This window comes from Chiloscyllium plagiosum, unplaced genomic scaffold (genome assembly GCF_037043375.1).
Source record: "Chiloscyllium plagiosum isolate Xiang-an unplaced genomic scaffold, Cpla_swu_hap1 HiC_scaffold_1, whole genome shotgun sequence".
In the NCBI taxonomy this organism is placed as follows: Eukaryota; Metazoa; Chordata; class Chondrichthyes; order Orectolobiformes; family Hemiscylliidae; genus Chiloscyllium; species Chiloscyllium plagiosum.
Window position 1 is genome coordinate 19,784,812 of NW_028270139.1, and position 26,055 is coordinate 19,810,866.

Here is a 26,055-nt window from a genome sequence, read left to right on the forward strand (position 1 = left end):
CCGCGATATTGCTCTGCTTCACTTTGTATCCTGTTATGTTGTTTAGGTTTTGCCACAGGCAGTGGGTGTCCGTTTGGTTGGTTTGGATCTCTAACTTGGTCCAGTACTGCATCTTGGCGGATCGGATGGCTTTGCAGAGGTGATATCTGGACCTTCTGTGTAGGTCTGGGTCGTCTGACTTGAATGCTGTATGCGTGGTCTTCAGGAGGCAGTGGATTTGCCGGTTCATCAAAGGTTTCTGGTTGGAGAACACCCAGACTCACTTCTTTGGCGTGATGTCATCCACGGATTTGCAAATGAAGTTATAGCATCAAACATTTACAATAATAATGCATCTTTGCCTTCAATAAAACTTACTGGCAGACAAACTTCTCTCTAACACCTTCAACAAACTACTTGGACATCACATATGCTATTTAAGGGCATATTGTCTCAGAACTGAGTCAACTGTTAATATTTTGGGTGGCTATTCAGTTGAACAAGAAGTATATTTATATTGAAGTAAGTTAAGTTTCTATGATAATTGGACAGAATAATATAGGTTTTTGAAGTATGCAATTTTTTGCCAGTTAATCAAGAATACCAGAGTTTGCTGTAGAATGAAAATTACAGAGACAATCTTCTTTTTAAATTTATTCATAGGAGGTTGGCATTGCTGGTTGGTCAGCATGTAGTGCCCATCCTAACTGCCCTTGAGAATGCAGTGGTGAGCTGCTTTCTTGAACTGCTATAGTCCATGTGCTTTAAGGAGACATATATTGTCCTTAGGGAGAGACATCCAGGATTTTGATCCAACAACAGTGAAGGAACAGCAATGTATTTCCAAATCAGAATAGTGACTAGCTTGGAGGACAGGTTGTATTGGTTGGTGTACCCAGATACCTGCTGTCCTTCTAAATGGAAGTGGTCATGGGTTTGGAAGGTGTTACCTGAGGATCTTTTGGTGAATTTCTACAGAGCATTTTGTAGATAGTACACGCTGATGCTAGTGGAGGAGGAACTGATGCTTGTGGATGTGGTGCCAATCAAGCTAGTGTCAAGCTTCTTGAGTGTTGTTGGAGCTGCACCCATCAGGAAAGTGGGATGTATTCTATCACACTCCTGATTTGTGCCTTGTAGATGGTGGACAGGCTTTGGGGAGTCAGGAGGTGAACTACTAGCTGCAGTATTCCTTGCCTCTAATCTGCTCATGTAGCCACTGTATTTATGTTGCAAGTCCAGTTGCACTTCTGGTTACTCTCGGGATGTTGATAGTGGGGGATTCAGTGATGGTAACACTATTGAATGTCAATGGATGGTGGTTAGGTTGTCTCTTGTTGGAGATGGTCACTGCATGATGTTTGTGTAGTATAAATATTACTTGTCACTTGTCCATTTGATGGAAGGACAGTAATTGCTGAAGCAGCTGAAGATGATTTGCCCAGGACACTGCCCTGATGAACTGAGATGCTGGAACTCAGACCTCCAACAACCACAATCAAATGTGCCAACTATGACTCCAATCAGCGGAGAGTTTGCTCCCTGATTCCCATTTTGTAGGGCTCCTTGATGTGACGCTTGGTCGAATGCCGCCTTGATGTCAAGGGCTATCACTCTCACCTCACCTCTGGAATTCTGCTCTTTTGACCATGTTTGAACCAAGGCTGTAATGATGTCAGGAGCAGAGTGGCTTTGGTGGAACCCAAACTGGACATTACTGAGCAGGTTACTGCTGAGCAAGTGCTGCACTATTGATGATACCGTCCATCACTTTATTGATGATTGAGAGTAGACTGGCAGGCAATAATTGATTGGTTTGTTCTGCTTTTTATGTACAGGATATACCTGGTAGTATATTTACCACATTGTTGGGTATATGCCGGTGTTGTACCTGTACTGGAACAGCTTGGCTAGGGGAGCAGCACTTCTGGAACACAAGCCTTCAGTACTGTTGCTGGAATGTTGTCAGGGCCCATAGCCTTTGCAGTATCCAGTGCCTCCAACTGTTTCTTGATTTTCGGTGGAATGAATTGAATTGGCTGAAAATTGGTATCTGTAATGCTCGGTAACACTGGAGGAGACTGAGATAGATTATCCACTTTGCACTGCTGGCTGAAGACTACTGTGAATGCTTCGGTCTTGTCCGATGTGTTGGGCTGTTCTTTTATTGAGGATGGGGATATTTAAAGCTTTAAAAAAGGATGATTCTCCTTCATATTTTGCTTAATATCTATGTTATATATGGTATATTAATACAGAGCCGAACTTGGACAAACGTTTGAATGGGTCCTTCAAGGTATATCACACGCACATGCATAGGGACAGACACACGCATAAATTAGATTACATTATTTACAGTGTGGAAACAGGCCCTTCGGCCCAACAAGTCCACACCAACCCTCCGAAGAGCAACCCACCCAGACCCATTCCCCTACATTTACCCCTTCACCTAACACTATGGGCAATTTAGCATGGTCAATTCACCTAACCTGCACATCTTTGGACTGTGGGAGGAAACTCATGCAAATACGGGGAATTGAACCCAGGTCTCTGGCGCTGTGAGGTAACAGTGCTAACCACTGTGCCACCCATGAGGGAAGTAAATTTGCTGGAACTTGTATAGACATTAACTTTAGGCACAATCTTTTTAATAAAGTTGTGAAGAATGATTTAACACTATAACTTCCTTTAGATTACAGATATCTATTGTGATACTCTGAAAATCATTATTTTTATTTCTTGAATAACATTTAAAGCGTGTCACATGGACAGGAAGGAAAGCAAAACTGTTTTCAAAACAGCCAATTTATTTTTCAGTTGGTCGATTGTTTCTCTAAACTACTGCACAATTTGTCATTCATTTTCATTCTTATTGTAGAGGGATAAAATAGCAAGCAACTTCTTTTCAACAGCTCATGATAATCCAATAAAAAGTGTTTGAAGATATCCACTGATCTATCTTTACCATGCCCTGAATTATGATGCTGTTGCTTATCACCAAGGGAATATTGTCACCAGTTTGTATCCATGTATTTTATATTGTACTACCTGTAGATCACAGATATTGATCAATGAACAATGCTTGGTATCTGTGAACAGGAAGGAGCATGTGATGAGAATGTGCCTGTTATAACCATGCTTCCAGTTTTGTTGAGGGCAAGTAGAGTCCTCAAGTATGAAGATCCAACCAGTTTTTACTCTGGGGCCTCATTGTTAGTTCAAATGTTCCTCCCACCAAAAGCTATTGGATTAACATCACGGCAGGAACAGAAGTTGTCATGGGAGCTGGATGCACCAGGAACGAAAAATAATGGCCTGTGACATAATGGAGATCACCATGTGATTCATAGTATTTGTATCCGCTATAACAATGACAAAGAATTAAGAAAGGATAAAACGTTTGTCAAGGAGTCATGCAATGAAGATGCAACCTTTCCATAACAATATCACTGAAGGCTGATAGTGACTTCTTTAAATGTTGCAAGTAATAGGACACCAAGTAGAAATAGTTTAAATGTTTCTTTTGTATTAAAAGTGACTTGTCCAATTATATTGCTCCTTGACTTGTAACTAAAACTAAACTGAATGACTAGGTACATTATTTCTGTTATCCTCCTAATGGATATGCAAATCAAATCCCAGAATGAAACCTGCTTGATATGTGCTTGTTCGCATGGTGGGTTAGTTGCTGAAACACATTCGCAGAACGTTACAGATTCTTTTGACAGAAAAATGCAAATTTATTACAGAAAAAAGTAGAAAAATAAACAATTATAGATATTGAAGACTGTTTGAAAGATCTTAACAAAAACAGCAAAGCGAAATTCAATCCTTCCCAAAACTATTTCTGTTACAGCGACTCAAGTCCAGATAAATTATACTCCTATCCTAATTCGTAGGTTTCTACTTAACTGACTCCCAGTTTATTTTTGCTGGACTGTGGAGACAATTTTATCATCCCCAGTCTGCAGGCATGAACTTCTCATATTTCTGAGGCCATAAATGTTTTCAGTTCCAACAATGCAAAGAGATTGATTAAAAACTCTCTCCTTGCTCGGAAACTTCACAGAGCAGAAAACACTTCTGCTGAGGTGACTTGTTCCCTTCAATGTTGCTGGAAAAGATTATTTCCTTCTGAACTGAACTGAACTGAAAAAGTTGATTCTTTTGCTCTGAAATAAAAATAAAATTAATGGCTTTGTTCTGCTTAGTCTGCTGTTCATAAAACTTACCAGTATAAACATTTTATCAATTAAAAATGCAGAGGTTTTTCCAAGACTCTTATTGTGGTCACATGTTTTCTTAGCAATCATGTTTTTTGGTCACTGTTCTAGAGTGATCTTCTGGCATTTTATTTTTGAAAAACATTTGTAGAATTGTCAAAGATCCCTCTGAATTTATTCTAAAATCTAACTTTAATGAATAATTACACGTAAGACTTCTTACACTCTCTGACAACTAATGGTTCACTGAATTGTATTTAGTTTTATAATGTGCTTGAATTTGCACATTGTCCTGTGTCTGTCTTTTTGTCTCTCATTATCCTATTGATAGATCTATTTATTTTCTTCTCATTTTACCAAGTCTGTCTTATTATCTCTCTATATATATCACCTTTCCTCTTTCCTTTTAATGTTTCTTTCTCTCAATCACTTTCTCCTCAACCACCCACTCACTCATGTTGGTATATATTGAGCAAGTAATTTATTTGAACAATTAGTACACTTAATCCTTTAAAATTACACGTTCGCTCACTGTATGACTTGAACACTGCAACATTAATTAATTATAATTAAATTCATTTCATGAGTCAACACATTTCAGTCACCAAGATCAGGTAGAATTTCATTAGTTCAACAAACGACTGTTGCTGTTGTACTTAATTTCTATAAAAACATGTTGAAAAATTTGTTAAATGAGTATTTAGATCTTTATTTGTGCAGACTGTTTACAAAAATGGATTTTATTATTTTCACCTTCGTCACAATGATTTTGACTAAATTGGCAAATATCTTTATTATGTAAATAACTATTGGTTTTAAATTTTCTCAGTCTTTGCTCAAAATGTTAGCACAGTAATACCTTATTCTGCTAACATTCATATTTCACAAGGAAAATAAGAAGAAAATAAATAGAGATCTCTTAACAGAATAAGGAGAGACAGAAAAAGAAGAAAAGCAGACACAGGACAATGTGCAAATTCAAGCACATTATAAAACGAAATATAATTCAGTTAACCATTAGTTGTCAAAGAGAGTGCGCAAGAAGACTTATATGTTACTATTCATTAAAGTTAGATTTTAGTAACCAGGCTTCTTTCACGATTTTGTTAATATGGCATTGATTTGAAGAAACAAATTCTGCGGCAGCATCAATAACATCACTGTCTTGTGGTTAGAACTGGGACAGTGCGGAGATCTTGGAGGCTTGGAGAACAAATGATTATTATTTTCTTATGCTTGTTCTCCATTTCTCTTGTAACCATGTACCACTTTCTGGTTACAATTCCATATTCTTCAGTGTAACTTACAGCTCAGACTGAAGTGTTGGAATTTCAAGGTGGATTTTATTTTCTTCAGCCAGTGAAAACTGACAAGCCATTGACTGGAGATTCCTGGATGCACGCTCGTATTCATTGCTGGCTCAAATAGTTAGTTGTGGAATAGTTTGACTGTTTTACTTACTTCTTCCTTTTAATTTGAAATAAGGAGAAATGGTTGTAAATGTTAAAAACTGTAGCTTAGCATCCTCTTAGGCTATACACCATAATTACGGAATGAGATCAGAAGAATCTACTGGAAACTTAAGGCCTATTCTGTTGATGTTATAAGTTGATGTTTGTCCAGAAAGGTACACATAGGTCCTATCACAGTACAACTTCTAAGAGAGCAGTTGAGAAATGTTTTTTGTAAAGGGATAGGATAGCTGGGATTTAGAGTTTCAAGTCTAAGATCTGCTAGTTGATACAAATAGGGCAGGCATGGTGGGTCAATGGTTAACACTGCTGTCTCACAGTACCAGGGATCCAGGTTCAATTCCACCCCCAGGGACCTACTCATGTGGAGTTTGCATTCTCTTCCTGTGACTGCGTAGGTTTCCTCCAGGTGCTCCAGCTTCCTCCCACAGTCCAAAAATGATTAGGTGGATTTGCCATGCTAATTTCCATAGTGTCCAGGATGTGCAGGCTAGGTGGGATTAGCAATGGGAAATGAAGGATTACAGAGTCTGGTTGGCATGCTTTTCAGAGGATCAGTGTGGACTTATTGGACAGAATGGCCTGCTTCCACATCTGTTGGGATTCTATGATAATATCACTTTATTGGCTAATACAGTTGGTTTCATCAGGTATACTTATGGTAAATATGATTTATTCTAGCAGTAACAACTTGTATTTGCACAGTACCATTAATGCAGAGATGCAATATACCTTCCAATTTGCCATCACTGTTGTGTGCTATTACTCATGATTAAAATTATTCCATTAAATTTAGTTCTCATGCATCAAAGTTTCCTTTTATGCGTAATATTCAGAATCTGGCACACTACTGTGATGGACATTCCTGTTCAGACTTGACCATCACCCTGAGATTTAAGTAGATATTTGTAAGCTGAAGTCAATTTGGCACCTCACATTTAAATGGAAGCTTAATTATTGGCTTGGCAACAACTCTTTTTATCACAACTTGACAGCTGTTGCATGATTCTTGCCAAGCAGACTAGTTCAGAGCTCCCTTATCACCACTATTATACCAAACACCTGTACATCCAATAAACACACAATATGGGACATAAAAGTAAGCTCAAATGAGATTTTTATTTTCGAATAATTTCTGTGATTGTCATTTTTAGCATTTTGAGAGCTGCAGGGTTTATGAATCAGGTAAGAAAATTATCTCACTTGCAGGCATTGGGCAGCAAAACGATGATGTCTTTCTTGTTAAGAATTAAATAGATCTTAAAATTCTTGTTTGTATATCATCTTCCAGTGACCCCTTTCCAGCCACCTACAGTACGTCTTTGCACAATTCTCCCAGCTTTTCAAAAATATCTAAGAGAACAAGCAAGGTCCGAAATGATAAGGGGGCCCAGCACATCATATCATTGACCATCCACTGGAAGCACTGTAGCTCAGTGGTTATCACTGCTACCTCACGGCACTAGGGTCCCAGGTTCAATTCCAGCCTCGGGCGACTGTCTGTGTGGAGTTTGCACATTCTCCCCGTGTCTGCATGGGTTTCCTCCGGGTGCTCCGGTTTCCTCCCACAGTCCAAAGGTGAATTGGACATGCTAAATTGCCCATAGTGTTAGGTGCATTAGTCAGGGGTAAATGTAGGGGAATGGGTCTGGATGGGTTGCTCTTCGGAGGGTTGGTGTAGACTTGGGTCGCAGGGCCTGTTTCCACACTGTAGGCAATCTAATTTAATCTATTAAAAAACTAAGTTCATAGTTGCAAGAAACTCTCAAATTAAGCACCCAGTTTATGATGCATACTATTCTGGAATTACTTTGAACATCTCTATATGAGAAACTAACTGTTTTCAGAGGATAATCCCAAGGGCATTGTGCAGTCAAGAAATGGAACAAGAATGGATGCATGGAACACCAGAAGTAATGGTGCAGGAGCAGTAAATAAACAATTGCAAGTATTAGTCTGGATACAGTTAGGGAGATGAGAATAGAAATAGGCAAATGCAGACCAACCAGGTGGATAACAGTGGAGAAGTTTTGCAGGAGGATGGGGTAGTCAACTGTGTCAAGGCTGCAGAGAGTTTGAGCAGAATGTGGAGGGAGGTTTCTGTTGGCGCAGTAACAGAGGATATCAATTGTCATCGGCAGATGCTAAAATGCATTCATTTTTGACTGAACTGCAATGAATTAAAGCCATTTGCTGTGTGTAAAGTTCCCATTCCAGGCAAAATAAAAGTGGAGGTTTTACAGGATTGCATAATAATATCACTATTAATTTCCCATTGCTTCTTATTTTTTTGTTGACAGGTCATCAGATTATGGAACAAACTATGTAAAACTGAACCTGCAGTCTGGCACCAACATAATCACCAATTTCTACATTTGTCCTGCAAACAAGAAAAAGGTACAGTAAAGCTCAAGTATGGATATGGGAGCCACTGAGTTATTTTAAAGGCCTTTCTCACTCTCTTTTTCCCAAAGCTATGATGACTTTGATGCAGGTTTTCAAACAACCAGAGAAAGTGACTTTCTTTTTACAGTTAGATATCACCACTAAGTAAGTACTTTACACTGTGCAACAGGGAAAATTATCACCAGAAAAAGGCAGGAACTATTCCACCTTTTTTAAAGAGTTTCCTCAGTTTTTTATTTGCTGATGATTCAACATGACAGCGTTCAATTCAAATTTTGTAACCTACTGTTTTTTTTTCTCCCTTCCCTTTCTTATCTGTTCAACAAGAAAATTGGGCAGTTATGTTAAAATTCACAAAATTGATCTTGTCATGAGATTATTTTATCCCTATGTGGAATTATAATTATTTCCTTGAATTTTGAAGCAAAGCTTCTGTCTTGTCAACTCTAAAAATGCAATTTCAAGAGGAAATGAAATACCAGCTCTAGCAATAGTGAATTATTTTCTTTCAAACTCTTGCATATATATTTTGTTCTGAATGCAACTTGACCTGGCATTGAGGTTTCATCTAGAAACCAAGAATATCTGCATTTTGAATCTTGTTCAGTCATATTTGTGAATGGGCAGGGTGCCATTTTAGAGCTTATTTATTAATTCAAAAGGAAAGACATCTTGTTGGCAAGGTGAACAGTACAAATTCCAGCTGTTTCTGTGAGGGATGTGATCGTGGAAGCTCACCTTTGGAACATGGCTACATCAATCTGGCAGATGATTGCAAAATAATTGGTTGCACTTTACTTTTTTTCCCATTGTCCTATGCTAGACTTTGTGGAATTGGTAATCAAAGCTCTTAGTTTGCCCCCTTGGGGCATGTGATGCATGTACTATATTGTCATAACTGGCTTTTATGCGAGTGCTATTTTTTCTCACAAACAGGATAAAAATATCTGCTAAATTCAGTGTCTGGTGGAATGCTTTTAGTCTTATCTCTATAGCTTTGGGCAGTGTAGAAAACTGATAGAAAGCTCACAATGTCTCGCCATGTCAAATGAGAAATTTAAATATTGTTATGTGTTGAGCTGCTGGAGGTGGGATTTATCTGAAAATGCATTATTTGTAGAAGTTGCAGTGGGAGTAAAAGCTTTATTGTAACTGCATAAAATGATTACTTTCTGGTGACATTGCTCAAATAGCAACAATTGGGTTACACTGGGTCACTTGTATATTGATATGGACACCGCAGAAGAAGTTAAATGTTTTCTGCAAGTAGTCGTTATTCCATCGTATGCTAAGAAAAAATGTTCCCTTGGTAAGTTTTTCCCTGTATTGAATACAATAAAGACAGACAGGTGAAATTTGTTGTAATGTTAATTCATCTGCTCATGTATAGACTAAAAATAAATACCTGAGGTTTTTCTTTTTCAATTGCTTTCAGGTTATAAATTCCCTTTGCCCAGATTTCCTCAAACTAAGTTTATACACATCATTACTTTGAGATTACATCGTATGTTTTATGATCTGCTTATGTCACCTGCAGTAGGTCTGTTTTCAGATTTGTTGATTCTTTTTGTTAGATTTGAAATTCATGTACCCAGTACTGGAAGGGAAAAGAAAGTACTTTTCAGAAACCAAGTGTATGAGATTAATCCAATATCTGGTCAAATCTGACAACTTGTTTTTCTTTGATCTTCTAATACCATTTGGTGGGCATTATAGTGACATATATCCTCATTTATTCTGGATCAGAGTTTCTTGAAGATCAAGATCATTCCTCCACATAATACAGGTGTCATGCAAGTACTCTTTTGCTTCAAATACTGTCTTTTCCTCCCCCTATCCTTGAGCCAAATCCAAAAATATTCTGTTATTTTTCTGGTTTGTGCCAGTTTAACTTCAATATGCAAGTCTTTCAAACATCTTCATACTTCAAGTGTACTTAACTCTGTCAAACATCAAGCATTTCCTGATGTGGGAATCCCATTTCCACTTCTGACAGATTCCACTTTTGTCAGAAGGGAAAGAGGATCAGGTATGAATCACACAGAATGACCCAAACATTCCCCAATTTGGCTCTTGAATGAGCTTTAATCAACAGTATGGGAAACATACTGTTGATGTAAGTGCTCGTGAAGGGCAGATAAAGTCTGTTTAAGTGTCATCATCTGAAGTTTTTAAATGCCCTGCTCTTTCAACATTAAAATAAACACACTACGTTATCAGTGAGAAACAAACACTTGAGAAAGCCTCAAGGCAGCTAAATGGCAACTCCGTTCTTTAATGTCCGTATTCAAGTCCTTTTCTGTCTAGTATTTGTGAAGATTGTCCAAGTTCACAAAGTTCTTTTAGCTTTACAATTCAGTTCAAAATGGACACTTCACCATTGATTACTTAAAGTGTTGCAGTGAAATGCGTAGGCTCCTCAGGACATTGACATGCTCAGGACCTACACTCATCTGCCTTCAGAGGCACAGCATTTAGCACAGTAGTGGGACATTTTCATTCATCATGTCAATCATTTCCTAAGAGCAAAGGAAATAAGAGCAGATGTTGGAATTTGAGTTGTTGGAGCCAATTCCCCCATTCAATAAGATCATGACTGATCATCAACCTCACCTTCTCTATTCTGCACTGTTGCCATATCCTTACGTTCATTGAATATCTAAATATCACTCATCCTGTGTGTGGAAAGCCTGAGCTTCCACTTTGAGGAACTGGGAATTTCAAATATTCAAAATCCTTTCTGTGATGAAGTTTTTCCGAACCACAATGCTGAGTGTCCGACCCTTATTCAAAGTTGTGCTTAATTGTGTACAGTTGTTTTACAAACAAATTTGTGCTCAGTAAGAAGAGGTTATGCCTTTTTGAGAGAGAAAGTTTCAAATCTCAATTCAATATTTTTAAAGGATATTACGTTATTTATTGAATTTGTTGTGTTCTTCAAGAAGAAGAGCGGCAGCTTTTTCACACAGCAAGTGCTTCATGTTTGGAATGAACTGCCAGAGGAAGTGATGGATGCAGGTCCAGTTACAACATTTAAAAGACATTTGGACAGGTACATGAATAGGAAAGGTTTAGAGTGATATGGGCCAAACACAGGTCAGTGAGACTAGTTTAGTTTGGGAAACTTGGTTGACATGGATGATTTGGACTGAAGGGTGTGTTTCCGTGCTGTATGACTCTAAGGAACTAAATTCCTATCGATGAAAAAAAATCAATCTGATCAACACAGACAATCAATTAAAATTTTGAAAACTAGATTAAATATATTTAGTTAAAAACCATGCTACACCAGGTTATAGTCCAACGGGTTTATTTGGTTTCTTTTGGGAATGTGATTTAAAAGAAGTTCTGGAATTTACATATTAATGAGTCGAAACCCGCAACCCATTGTAAGTGATTCAAGATATAACAGCAATCTTTGTTCAATTCATCACGAGTTGTATGACACTTTGATCTTCTACTATAAATTCTGTGTTCTATGATCCTACTCCAATAGTTACCTGATGAAGGAGCAGCCGTTTGAAAGCTTGTACTTCCAAATAAACCTGTTGAACTATAACCTGGTGTTGTGTGATTTTTAATTTTGTCCATCCCAGTCCAACACTAGCACCTCCACATCTTAAATATATTTAGGTAGATGCCTTTAGATCAGAGTTAGGCGTAAGTAATAAAATTGAAAGGAGCCGGCCATAAAAGCTCAAGGAATGACTAATTATAATACAGATAAATTATGGCTCAAGTCAACATGGACCATTTATTATGATAATTATACCACTATAATAATCAATTATATTATGAAAGCAAACATATTCTTTGTTTCATTCTTACCTTAATGTGCAGTTGTTCTGTCCTCTTTGCATGGCATCGAAGTCACCCTTTTTTGATTCTGACTTGTTTAGTATTTATTTTCTCTTTATTTCAGACTTATAGAACATGCATATTTTAGTACCCAAAAGAGAAAATGCTGGAAAATCTCAGCAGGTCTGGCAGCATCTGTAAGGAGAGAAAAGAGCTGACGTTTCGAGTCTAACTGACCCTTTGTCAAAGCTGGTTTCAGATTTCAGCATCTGCAGTAATTTGCAATTATGCATATTTTAGTTTTGTCTTGCCAATATAAATGCTGCTTTACTGTGATCTGCAATATAGTCTTGCATGGACCACCAATGGTTAAGAAAATTAAAAGAAAATATAAAGAGGGCAAAAGGCAACCACTACATGGTCTTTATCTTCCCTCTACCTCTCATCCTAGAGTTGGGAGATAATCAACTCATGGCGTATATTAAAAGAGTGCTACCGAATGCATTTGTGATCTGTTAGAGAATACATTCTGAATTTTCAATTTTCTTGAAACACAAAGCCCTAATCTGAAATACAAACACAGATTATGCTGAAAATACTTAGCAGGTCAGGCAGCATCAATGGAATGTGAATAAGGTTCACGTTATTACTATTTGGTAATCTGAACTTTAAAGTGGACAGAACAATATTTGGCTTTAGGTTTAATTTGTATTTCTCTTTGATGTGTTAAGATGGAGAAACATAATTTTAGTTTCACTTTAGATTTGTTTTGTGAGTGGTGTAGGGTTATCTGGAAATGTCTTCACATACACTTAAATTCAGCTTTAAAAAAGGTGAATAGTCCACTGTTTTAGAAAACAAGAGTAAAATAAATGAAAAACCAATTGGGCTGTTACCTACCAACAAGGTGCTCCATGACACAGCGAGATAAAAACAGAAGCAGGTTTCCTTTTAGAAAGAAAGAGCCATTCAGAAGGTCAATGAGGGGGCTCTACTTTCAGACAGAAGCAGCACATTAGGAGAGAAAAGATCTGTAATATCAACAGTACAGTTAGGGCAAAAGAATGGATGCCCTGAGTGGCTTAGGATTACATAAAAGAAAAGCTTTAAGGTGTCAGAGAAAAATACGTTCTACAACACTGTTGAATGCACAATTTTAAGGAACACACAGGGAACTATTAGCAGTTTGTTTAAGGGGCTCATGAAGAGATATTAATCAATGGAATAACATCGAGTGAATGCAGCAGTTTACCAGAAGGAAACAAAATTCTACATGGCTTCTGAACAAGAACCTTCAAGGTTGAAAAGGGGTGACCCTTCACCTAGACTTGAGTACGTGTAAGCTGTTCTTGAGTGTAGAAGAGTTGAATTTTTGTTTTTGATATTTGTAGTAGGATCTTTTCAAATAGTTCTCCCATTTTGTGAGTTGTTTCGCTCAGTTGACTGGAAGCCTGGTTTGTGATGCCAACAGCATGGGTTCAATTCCCAAGCTGGCTGAGGTTACAGTGAAGTTCTTTCCTACTCAACCTCTGTCACGCCTGAGGTGTGCTGACCCTCTGGTTAAATCACCACCAGTCATCTGTGTTTAATGAGAGCAGCCTTATGGTCCGGAAGCCTATAGCAACTTTACATTTTATACGGAATATAGCGCAAAATAATTTACATTGCTTTTCCTTTTCTCTGTCATAAACTTACACTTTTTTTTGTTAAATGTACATTGGCAGCAACTTGTGAATATGTTCAGTTACTGATTACTGTGGCAAACAAATTGCAACTTATGATCCATCAGGTCAGGCTTTGCTTTCGCAATTAAGATCCTGAATTATCATCAGCTGGGATTATATCAGGAGAGAAACAAGAGTTAGTCTTTCAGATTGATGAGCATTTTTTAGAGCTAAAGAAAGACATAAAGGTAACCTAAAACCTCACACTCTTTGCTTTCTATTACATTCTTTCAAAAATCTAAGCCTTAACAGAAGATGTCTTTGCAATTTTTAAAATTTGAAAGTGCATGAAAAACTAATTACTCATGCTCATCTTAAAATGTTAAACTACTTGAGGTGTTAAATTACCTGTGGGGGCCTTAAGTCATACATATCTTGATATTCTCTCCAATCCTGACTCTGTACATTGTACTAATACTTGGAAATCCCTAAAAAGGTAATCAATAATGAAATGTGAAAGTGGCAGGAATCGCAAGCTGTGTGTGTCCTCCATCTCTAGTTAATTGATTAACTCTGCAACCCTGAAGCATCCAGTACTTTCCCATCATCATTAGTACTTCTATTAAACTATACTGACATTTCACCCTTTCCTGCTGCAATTTTTTAAAACTATTGGAACAACCTACTTTCAGTACAATTAATTAGTGCATCACAAGATGTTGGTTTCATTCTGATTATGAGAGAAAGTGAGGGCTGCAGATGATGGAGATCAGAGCTGAAAATGTGTTGCTGGAAAAGCGCAGCAGGTCAGGCAGCATCCAAGGAACAGGAGAATCGACGTTTCGGGCATAGATTTTAACCTACTGCGAATCCTCTTACAAGGATGCCTTCCTTGAAGAAGCTCTCTTCCTCCTTTCCTGAAGAAGGGCTTATGCCCGAAACGTCGATTCTCCTGTTCCTTGGATGCTGCCTGACCTGCTGCGCTTTTCCAGCAACACATTTTCAGCTTCATTCTGATTATGGCAATTACTGAAGTAAAAATTCACATGAATCAATATTATTTGAATTGCAAGACATAAATAAAATATTAATTCATAAACAACTTGTTCAGGCCCACTGTTTCACTGCTTTATTCAGCTACCCTTGGTGTTGCATCCCTGGCTGAGGTCAGGAAGGGTGACCTGCCTCTGCTGCTGTGTAATAACATATAACAAAAGATGCATGTTGCAGCCTGTGGTGAACTCATTCTCAGATTGTCCCTCCTTGCTTCTGGTTGTTTCACTGATATCAATTACATGATTTGCAATGAATGTCAGGCATAAGCCAACATCTGTCACTCTGTTCCGATGCTCTATTGTACATGTTATATGATGAGGCTTAAAATTGCTGCAATTACTACCATCAGAAAGTTTATTCAATGGCTACTAATTTCAGGAGTGAGCAAATCCATCTTGCGCAAGAAGTATTCAAAGCAGCAAATGAGCGCTGAACACACTTAATAGTCCAAATAGAACATACATTTTCAAGTACTTGTTAATAAATTAACAATTAAAAAATTGAGAGACTTGTGCTTTTGGACACAAGGTGCAGAGTGGAGTAAATAGGTTTGTAGATAAAAGAAAACCTTGCATTTATATATTGCCTAATGTGAGCGCAGGACAGTCCAGAGAATTTTACAGCTAATAAAGTACCTCTCTGAAATGTACAAAAAAATCACGCTACACCAGGTTACAGTCCAACATGTTTATTTGAAAGTACAAGCTTTCAGAGTGCCACTCCTTTGTTAGGTAGTTAATGGGACTGGATTGTAGCACACAGAATTTATTGTAAAAGATCAAAGTGGCATACAACTGATGCGATGTATTGAAACCTAGACTTAACAGCAATCTCTGAGTTCTGCCTAGTATGCGAAAGAGGCCTCTAAATTATCTTTACATCCCTTTCAGCAGCCCTCATGTAACAGCCTACTTTTGATTAGTGAGTTATGAACAAACTTTTGTTTTGAAGTGCAACCTATAAGCAGAGTATGGATGTGACCTGAGTGTCTTACATCCATGGTAACTTAATAGTGGTAGTTGTTTATTCAGTAAATATTGACACCAAGAATATTTACCTGCACATTGTGTGGAAGGTGTCTTTCACTAAAACAGTGTTGTCACACCACACTGAAGTTCATCAGAAATTTCTATCAAATAGCTTTGGCATAATGCAGTGTTAATAGAAATGACATTCATTCATTAATGAAAGAAATACTTCATGCTGTTGAGTAATTTCATAACTAGAAAACTAGTAGCAATTGCTGTAATAATGTTATTATGAGGGTTTTCTGGAAAAATAGAAGTTATAAAATGCAGTCCACAGCATTGGACTTTGAACTAAAGCATGTTAGGACTTGGAAAACCAATAACAGTGTGCTATGTCAGAGTTATTAAGTATCATAAATAAATAAACACCTTCCACACAATATGCAGATAAATGTACTTTGTGTTAATATTTAAGTAATAAACATCTACCTTTATAGAATAACCATGGACTAAAGTACTCAGAACATACCCATTCTCTGCTTTTCACGTTGCCAGTTCAACAAAAACATACAGAAAGTCTCATGCACACTGACTGTGTGAATGTTAATATTGAAATTATATGGTCAGCGCTAGTGTCTGTGGGATAGATTTTAATATCTTAATAGTTTAAAACAGAGAATTGTGATTTAGTGATAAAAGCAAAAAGTTTAGAAACTCACCAGATCTGGCAGCATTTGTGGAGAGAAACAGAGACTATCTTTCAGGTCAATGATCTTTCATCAGAACTGAAGAAAGATTGAAGCATAAAAGTTTTGAAGGAAAGGGGCAGGAAGAGAAAAAGGAAAGGTCTCTCATATGGTGGAGGCTAGGAGACATTAATAACAAACCAAACACTACCAATGGTAATAGTGAGGAAAGGTTGTGTCCAAATGAGGTGTAAATTGCTACATAAAAGCAATCTGAGTACATCATGAAGGAATTAAGAGAAAAATAAGATGAAGACCAACACAGTTAAATAGAAAGAAATAAGAAATCATAAGAACAAAATGGAGGCAAAGGTTTGGAATCTAAAGTTGTTGAGCTCAGTGTTGAGTCCAGGAGGTTGTTGTATTGAGTTAAAAGGTACGGTATTCTTGCGTTGAGCTTCACTGGTGTATTTTATCAGGCATTGGGCAGAGAGAGTCAAATATGGAAGCAAGGTGGAGAATTGAATCCTATTTTGCATTCCTCCTCCTTATTTCCATTTAACTCGTAAAGAGATGTAAAATAGGTTGATGAATCGCTATCACTCTTTTTAACGTTATTTCACAAAATCAAACATCCCTGCAACTCATCTTTTATTTAATAATTCTACATACAATTTGTGTATATTTTGAACCCCAGTTAGCCACATGCAGCTATCAGTAGTTAGCTTTATGAATCATGTGCAACCAAAGCATTCCCATTGAAATATTACATGCTGTGAATTAATAACTACAGTTGTTTAAATTTATGAACCCCTAAATATTCCTAAATCATTAAGTTGCAAATCATGCCATTCATGCTTTTAATAACAGATTTGCAAAATAACTTGTTAAGAAAAAAGAAAAATTGTCTGCTGATGGCAGTGTGAAAAAGGATAATTGGAAGACACTTTGTGTGTGCTGCTCAGGTTCTGGAGGCACACTGTTGATTTTTAATTTGCACAATCGATTTCAGTCATGAAAGAGCATTTAAGCAGTGATGGTTCTCTGTGTTGTCATTAGCTGACAAACTGACATTTAAGATAAATGATTCTTGGGGTAATAATTCCCAGATTACTTGTACTGGGCTCTGCTGACTTCCAGCAAGACTGCTATTGTTTGAATGTTCTTGGTTCAGATAAATAACCAGCTTTGAGCCATGGAACAAGTAGTGATTGTTCTCTACACTGGGGCTCATGCACTGACAGACTGAGTGAGGATGATAATTAATTGGTCAGAGCAGGCTAAATTGCCCTGACTAAATATGTTTTCCCAGAAGTCTTTTCATCGTGAACGAGTTACACAGTACCTAGCAATACATGCTGTATTCTCTGTCTGATGTCGCCTCCATTGTTATGGGGCATGAGAACTTTGCTCAAAATGATGAATTGTATTGGATTGATCGTGTGCTTGACAATATATGAAACACCATTTCTATGACAAAGGTTCAGCTTTCTGGCATCGAAGGTGTCTGGAAAATAAATGATAACTCATCCATTGTCTGGACCATTAAATATCATGTGGGGGGGTGAAGTGATCCCCTAATTTCTCTTAAATGTAGGGATGTGTAATGTATGTATTGAGATAAAAATTATTTCAGTTTAACTATTTTTCAATAGCAGATGAAACAGTCTTTACATTTTTCACTAAATACCATACGAGCAACTGTAGTTGCTTTACTCTGGTGTTTGGAACCTGCTCTGCCATTCAATTAGATCAACTGGATATTGTTGGTGTGTACCTTAACTCTTTGTACTTGTGTTAGTTCCCTAACCATGCTTACCTGACATTCTAATAGTCATACAGCATAGAAACAGGCCTTGGGTCCAACTCATCAACGTCGACCTGACATCCCAGTCTGACCTAGTCTCATTTGCCAACATTTAGCCCATATCCCTCTAAACTCTTCCTATTCATATAACCATCCAAGTGCCTTTTAAATGTTGTAATTGTACCAGCCTCCACCACTTCCTTTGGCAGCTCATTCTATACATGCACCACCCTCTGCATGAAAAGTTACCCCTCAGGTCCTTTTTAAATCTTTCCCCTCTTACCTTAGACCTATGCCCTCTAGTTTTAGACTCCCCCATCCTGGTCTATACACCGTATCCATGCCCTTCATGATTTTATAAATCTCTATAAGGCCACTCCAGGGATACTCTGATGGAATCCAGTAGATTTCACATATTTAGTGCAATCCCTCACATCATACATTGTTTCTGTTCATAGTCATGACCAAATTGGGTTTGTAGCTGAAATAGTTTGCTTCTTTCCTGCCTCCCTATTATTTACAGAAGAATGTTAAAAGTACCAGCAGGATAAGACAATATGATCTTTCAAGCTTGTTGTGCTATTCAATAAGATTGTGGCTGCACTTCAACTCTGCTTTTTCCCATCTGCTTCCAAATCCTTTGAATCCCTGGAATAAAAATCAAACCATCTCAGCTTTAAATATTGTTTAAGAAAGGTAACAGGGATAATCCTGGAAGTGTCTCATGTTGGTGGTAGAAGAATTATTGGAAAAGACTCTCAGGGACAAGATCTGTATGCTTTCAGAAGCAAATGGATTTATTAGTGATAGGTAGCATTGGACTTCAGTAAAGCCTTTGACAAATGTCCCTCATGGCAGACTGGTACAAAAGGTGAAGTTACTTGATATCGGCATGAGCTGGCAAAATGGATACAGAAGTGGCTTAATCAGAGGAGACAGAGGTGGAAAGATGGTTTTTGGAATGGAGGGCTGTGACTAGTGATGTTCCAGAGGGATCAGTGCTGAGACCTCTGCTGTTCGTGATCTACATAAATGATTTGGAGGAAAATGTAGCTGGTCTAATGAATAAATTTGTGGAAGATACAAAGATTGGTGGACTTATGCAAAGTGAGAAAGATTGTCAGAGGATACAGCAGGATATAAACCAGTTGGAGATATGGACAGAAAAATGGCAGATAGAGTTTAATCTGGACAAATGTGAGGTGATGCATTTTGGAAGGTCAAGTAAGAGTGGAAATTGTACAGTGAATGGCAGAACCCTTAGCGGTATTGATACGCAGAGAGATCTGGGTGTGCAGGTCCACAGATCATTGAAGGTGGCATTGAAGGTAGTAAAAAGGCCGATGGCATGCTTGCCTTCATTGGAAGGGGCATTGAAAGTAATGATAGACAAGTTATGCTGCAGCGTTATAGAACTTTAGTTAGGCCACACTTGGAATATTGTGCACAGTTCTGGTCACCACACTATCAGAAGAATGTGAATGTTTTGTGAGGGTACAGAAAAGGTTTACCAGGATGTTGCCTGGTATGGAGGATTTTAGCTATGAAGAAAGGTTGGCTAAACTGGGTTTGTTTTCACTGGAATGCAGGAGCTTGAGGGGTGACTTGATAGAAATTTATAAGATTGTGAATGGCATGGATAGAGTGAAAGTATGAGGCTTTTTCCCTTGGTGGGATCAATTACTAGGGAACACAGGTTCAAGATGCGAGGGGGCAAATTTAAAAGACATGTGTGAGGCACATTTTTGACACACAAAATGGTGGGGGCCTGGAATGCATTTCCAGAAGAGATGGTGGAAGCAGACACAATAGCAGATTTCAAAAAGCAACTGAATGAATGCATGAATAGGAAGGGAATAGAGGGATATGGAACCTGTAAGTGAAGACAGTTATAGTATGGAAGAGCAAAACGTGTCAGTGCAGGCTTGGAGGGCTGAAGTGTCTGTACATGTGCTGTATTGTTCTTTGTTGTTCTCTTCAATGATGGTGCATCCTCTGGGTTAGAGAATTCCAAAGTGAAGATATTTCACATGCCTTTCCTAAATAATCAACCCCTTATCCTGTAACTGTGCCCTCTTGTTCTAGTTCCTTCAGTTAAGGGTAGGTACTGGCTCAGTACCTACCCTATCAAGCCTCTCATAGCCTTGAATATTTCAATAAGATAACTTCTTATTCTTCTAAGCTACAGAGAATGGCCTCTCATCCCAGGGACCAATCTAGCGGCTTTTGCTTTACTGCCTCCAATGCAAGTTGTTCTCCCTTACATAGCCCAAAATTGCAGGCAGTATTCCAGGTGTGGTCTCACCAAATACATAGCAATTTAAGTAAATCTTAAGAACATAAGAACTAGTAGCAGGAGCAGTCAATTCAACCCCTCAGGCCTGTTTTGTCATTTAATATGATTATGGCTGCCCTTGTATCAACTGGTAGAAAGTGAGGACTGCAGATGCTGGAGACCAGAGTTGAAAAATGTGGTGCTAGAAAAATACAGCAGCCAGGCAGCATCCGAGGAGCAGGAGAATCGACGTTTCGGGCATAAGCCCTTCTTCAGGATTCCTGCTGTGTTTTACCAGCTCCACATTTTTCAACACTTGTATCAACTGGTCTCAGCTGTACTTCAATCTTCTTGCAGTCAAGCTATTAGTCTTCCTAATTTCTTGCTGTATCTTCATGATAATGTTTTGTGTTATTTGTGTGTACCAGATACTTCTGTTCATTAAAATGTTTGAATGTCATGCCTTTGAAAAAAAAAATTCTTACGAGCAAATCTATCATCTCATATTTCCCCACATTATACGCCACCTGCCACCTTGTTTCCCACTCACATTTAGCTTGTGTACATCTCTTTGCAGCCTCTTTGTGCCGTCTTTGCAACCTACATCCAAACCTAACTGAGTATTGCTAGTAAATATAAATACACTGCTCTGTCTCATGATCAATAATATATTTTGTACATGGTTGAGGATCAAACATTGATTCTTGTGGTACTCCATTAGTCACAGCCTGCCAAGCTGGAAAATACTCCATTTATCCTTACTCACTACTTCCTATCTATCAGTTTCCTATTCATTAGCCAATCCTTCATCCATGCTAATATGTCACACCCAAATCCACAGTAATCTATTATATTGTGTATTAATCTTTTGTATAGCTCTTTATTGAATGTCTTTTGGAAATCCAAGTGTATTCCACATTCTGGTTCTCCTTTATATATCCAAATAACTAGATCTCAAAAGATTCCAATAAATATGTCAAACAGGAATTCCTTTTCAAAAAACTATGTTACAGCGGTTTCTCACTATTTGGAAATTCATATTGAAATTATTGAATATGGAGAATAGCAGATTTTATTTAAAAATCATCAGAATAACTTGATATGTCCCCCATGTGTTGGTGGAGGGGAAGGCTCTGATGGATTGGGAAGGAGAGGGGACAGGGAAAGGGGAAAATCAGATTTTTGACTCAGATCAGGCACGGATCGATCGTGGTGGGAGCCATGTTTGAGGCTGGGAAATCTTTTTTTTTAGTTGTCTTGGGAAGATGCCATTGGAACTTGTTCTTGAATGCTGCATTCTTGTAATGATGCTCATATAACAATGTGAAGTAGAAAGAAAAAGGAATTGATTTAGTGTTAAACATTGTATTGCATATTTGTGGTTGTGTAAATCGATATATGAAAGTATTTTTGTGTGTGCTCTTCATTACTTTAGCACAAAGCTATTCAAAGTTCACAATTTAAAATGTTGTGATGTGAAATTTGCGCATTCTACCATGTGGAGGGAAAATTAGAAGGAACATGAGCCTGAATTCTTGGTCAGTGCTGCCAGTGGGTGGAGTTACATGTCAGAAATGTGATTTTATTAGAATATATTCCTTGCATATCTGAAAAGGCTGGTTTTCAATTATCCATACTAATATCCCTCACAAAATACATGCAAGCGGGATGATAAAACACATGCTTAAAAAAACCTCTGCAGAATGAATATGGGGAATACAAAATGAAACATTTTGGGAGAAAGGATAAATGCATCACAGTACTTCTTTAATGGCATTTACAGGATAATATAGTCTTCTGTTGGTTTATTGAGAATGTTAATAACTTATAGACAAGAGAGAGGACACTTGATTTTTCTTCGCGGCAAGATTGCTCTTGCTGGTGTTACCTGGAAGTGTACATAAACCTTATTAATTACTCAGGGTCTTTCATGCATATTTGAAACCTTGATCCTCCCTTTCAAACTTTTGGTATGTTAAAGGAAAATTGAAAGGCTGACTGTTCATTGTTGTCCATGATTAAGGTCTGAATTGCTGAAACACAGCAATGAGTAATAAATGACCAGTAATTGAGTTCTCAGATAATCTGAACTCAACTGCATCAGTTACATTAGTAGCTTCATCTGGGATTTGAAGAGCATGTCATAGGAGATGGCTATCCCTCAACAGAGGATGGCATCTCCTTTTCAACTATGCATCACCATCTCTTTATGTATCACCAACTGCATAATAAGAAGTGAAACATCTTTTCAGGCATTTCCTGTGAAATGATTACTAGACTGCATTTGTTTTTTTAGATGTAAACTCTTTCCTGAAGAGCTTTGAAAACTGTTGAATTGAGTTTTTAATCAGACACTCAAATGGCTTATCAGTGATGAAAAAGTATTAACTGATAATGTTTTTCACATTAGATTACTGCTGCCTACTCCTGTGAATGCACAGTATATAAGGAAATAGAAACATCAAGAATGCAAAATCATAGGATAGGTTTGGATACAGGAAGGCAATTTGGCTGTTCATCCTGAAAATACCTATTGCGTCTGTACTGGTTCACGATTTCTCCAATGCTTTCAGATTTTGTGACTAGCATAAAGCCTTTTTCAGAAGCATGTGGAGGGAGCACTGTGATTAAGACAGAATGTCCAGAATTTGCAAGGGCTGTTAATTGTGATATCAGAAACTCTTTTGGTTAATTCAATCTGGAAATATGTCACTTTGGCTTCATCCCATAAACATCCATCTGGTAGCGTGGTGTTTTCTGCCTTTCAAAAGAGGAAGAACTTAGTCCACATTTCACGTAGTTATGTGGCATTCCCACACTTTTGGGCACAATTTAACCTAGACTGAAAAGATGGCATGATCTCTCCTTTAGCGAAGGCCTTCTGAAATAAGTATCAAGATTCAAGGACACTGGGGTCAGAAATCCTCTTTGCCAGTTGAAGGGGGACAGCTTCTCATTATCATCTGTGCTGTCACTTGGAGATCAGTGGTAGCTCCAGTGTTACATCCACTGGAGGCACATGCTCAGTGAAGGGCATAGATAACAGCTTAAGGGTGTGTGTGTGTGTCAGTAGTTAGGTGGGGATGGAAGGTCGTGGGATCGGTGATGTCAGAAGGATGGGCTGAGTGGCTTTTAGCAACCTCTCCTCCTGAGTGTCTAACAGCGAGTGAACATCCACCACCACCCTGCCCTGGAAGTAAATTATGACAGGGAATTGTTTTTTGGGTTTCTTTCTAGTGACTGTCCAGACAGTGGTAGCTGCTCAAAGCCCTTAAGTAATCAGTCATTACCCCCATGAGCTTTCCTGCCTCAGGCTTACTGGAATTGGGACAGAAGTAGGAAAGCAGCAGTTCTGCACCATGCCCTTTACCTCTGAACTTGCCTCAAGAGAAGGTATTAAATACCAAGCTGTGCTGTCCTCGGAGCGCATTGCTTAAAATCAACAAAAATGCGATCAATCCCCTACCCTATTTGGAAGTCCAATTCACACACTGATTACTCTTTTTTTGTGAAGAACTCTCTAACTGGGTCTTCAATTTGACTTACATCAGTTTCCAACTATTTATGTGTAAAAATAAAATGTCTGTCTGTCTGCTTGACAATCTTTGAGAACCTTGAACCAATCTCAACTAAATTTTGTGAGATAATACCTTGGATGAAGGTGTCTGTTGTTAGTGAGTTGAAATCTAACCATCCCCACCAGGGGGCCTTTGGCTGTGAGTCGGGGATCTGGCGACCCTGCCTACTCTATCTCCACTGATACCATAACTGAGAGGCTTTAACTGGACTTAACAATGTAACCTAACAAGGAATGTGACAAATTTGCACCATCAATCCCTGCCTTTCCTTCATGTTTCATGTTTTTTCCTTATCTTTTATAAGTTGCATGTAGATTACTTCTGAGAAGCTACAAGCTATTACTTGTTAAAGGGAAAGTGACAAGCACAATGCAAAGCCAGGAAGGTGAGGAAGCTAGAGAGAAAAGCAAAGAAAGTTAACAGAAAGTGACAGGCAGCAATTGGAAAAATAGAAGATGAAGAGGCTAAAGCATGCAAGCAGGAAATTGTCAGAGGGTGACAATGCCAGGAGAACCAGTGCTGCAAGAAAGGGATATGATCTTGCCAATATTTGAGGATATGTGAATATCGTGGTTTAACAAAGCGGAAAAAGAGCTACCTTCAAAGTGTTGCCCAAATGGAAAAGTTTATTGCCGCTCTTACATGTGCCATCTTACCGATCGAATATTTTCCTTATTGTCACAACAACTGCAACAAAATCTCCGTTTGGCTCGAGAAGAAAGAATAGTCTATCATTAAATAGTTGAAAATGCAAGTAATGACAATATAGAGATTATAGGTATCTACATATAGACAATGCATATATACTGCATGTGTTTTCTTTCAAAACTGACAATGAAATATCCAGGGTATGAACAAACATTGAAGAAATAGATGCAAATGTGGATCTTGATCCTGAGATTCTGAGTGGGACACTAAGTGTATAGAAAATACTTAGTAGAAATTATATCAAAAAATTGTAAATCTTACTAGAGTCAAGCCAAATCCAGTAAAACAAGTGAAAGTTAATTCTTTGTTAAAAAAAAATTGTAACTAAGTTGTTAAGTATAATAATTTTGTGTGAATTTAGGTATTTGTGTTTCATATTTGTGAGATTAAAACTTAATTAAGGTAATTGTGTGAAATGGTAATTAAGTAAATTGTCGAATTAAATCTGTCCGATATATGAAATGGTTTGAGTAAATTACTTGATAGAAACATTTTTGTGATTTAGTTTTTCAATTTTACTGTCTTTCTGTCATGACATGGGCTGATTTCAGCACATGAGCCCATTTTCACCTCCCTTTGTTTCCCATTATAAGCTTTTCTTTCTCCTGACACATCATCCATTCCTTTGTCTCCGTAAATATAATTTTTTCTCTCTCTCTCGCTTATCCTTTCACTCCTTTTCCCTCCCCCATTCCCGTCTTTAGCATAGATACCACCTTTTTCTGGGTCTACCAGTAATGAAGATGGGTTACTGGACTTGAAGTGCTAACTCTGCTTTCTCTGAACCGATGCTGCCAGATCGCTAAGTTCCTCTAGCTATTTCTGCCTTTGTTTCAGATTTCCAGCATCTGCATTTTTCGTTTTATTTTAATATCTGTCTCATTCAGACCATATGTCTGTTGGATGAATATGTCAGCTTACATCATGATAACATGCTCTTTATCTTTTATTTTCTAAATCTAATTTTTAACTTTTAACCCATTACTTCCTACATGCAGGAAAGGTAGCCCAGCTTGTTAATATATAATTTGAAGCTGTGTTCCAGATTTGCCTGTATTCTGTAGTAAATTGTTTATTTTATGCAAATCATGCTTCCTATCACAAGAATGCAAAATTGAACTCTGAGCAGTGAGGCCAGTATGCTCAACTTGTTGTCCACTGTTAATTTCATGATCGTTACCTTCAGTGGATAGAAAATTATAAATCATGCACTCTGATATCTGTACCCATGTTCCTGGTATGTGTTCCTGTCAGACGAGGCTCTGTGCCTCTTGTGCTCCTGATTAAAATTTACCTTAATATTTCTTGGCAGCAGAGGCAAAGAACATTAGTCAATAAAGTGTGTACAATGTACATAAATGGCAAGGTTGAGACAAAAGAAAATGGAATTTCGAAGAATGAGAGGCGACTGTATTGGAACATACAAAATACTTAG

General features: G+C 37.9%; 1 protein-coding gene across 4 annotated transcripts in view; it reads left to right on the forward strand.

Annotated features, from left to right (window-relative positions):
• The window catches only part of sorcs2 (sortilin-related VPS10 domain containing receptor 2), a 627,727-nt gene that overhangs the window by 209,357 nt on the left and 392,315 nt on the right, over nucleotides 1–26,055 (forward strand). For all 4 annotated transcript variants that reach the window (XM_087978909.1, XM_043698404.2, XM_043698411.2 and 1 more), the window contains exon 3: nucleotides 7,975–8,071. In XM_087978909.1, coding sequence (XP_087835035.1) covers nucleotides 7,975–8,071 — 97 coding nt within the window. The remainder of the gene's footprint in view (nucleotides 1–7,974; nucleotides 8,072–26,055) is intronic.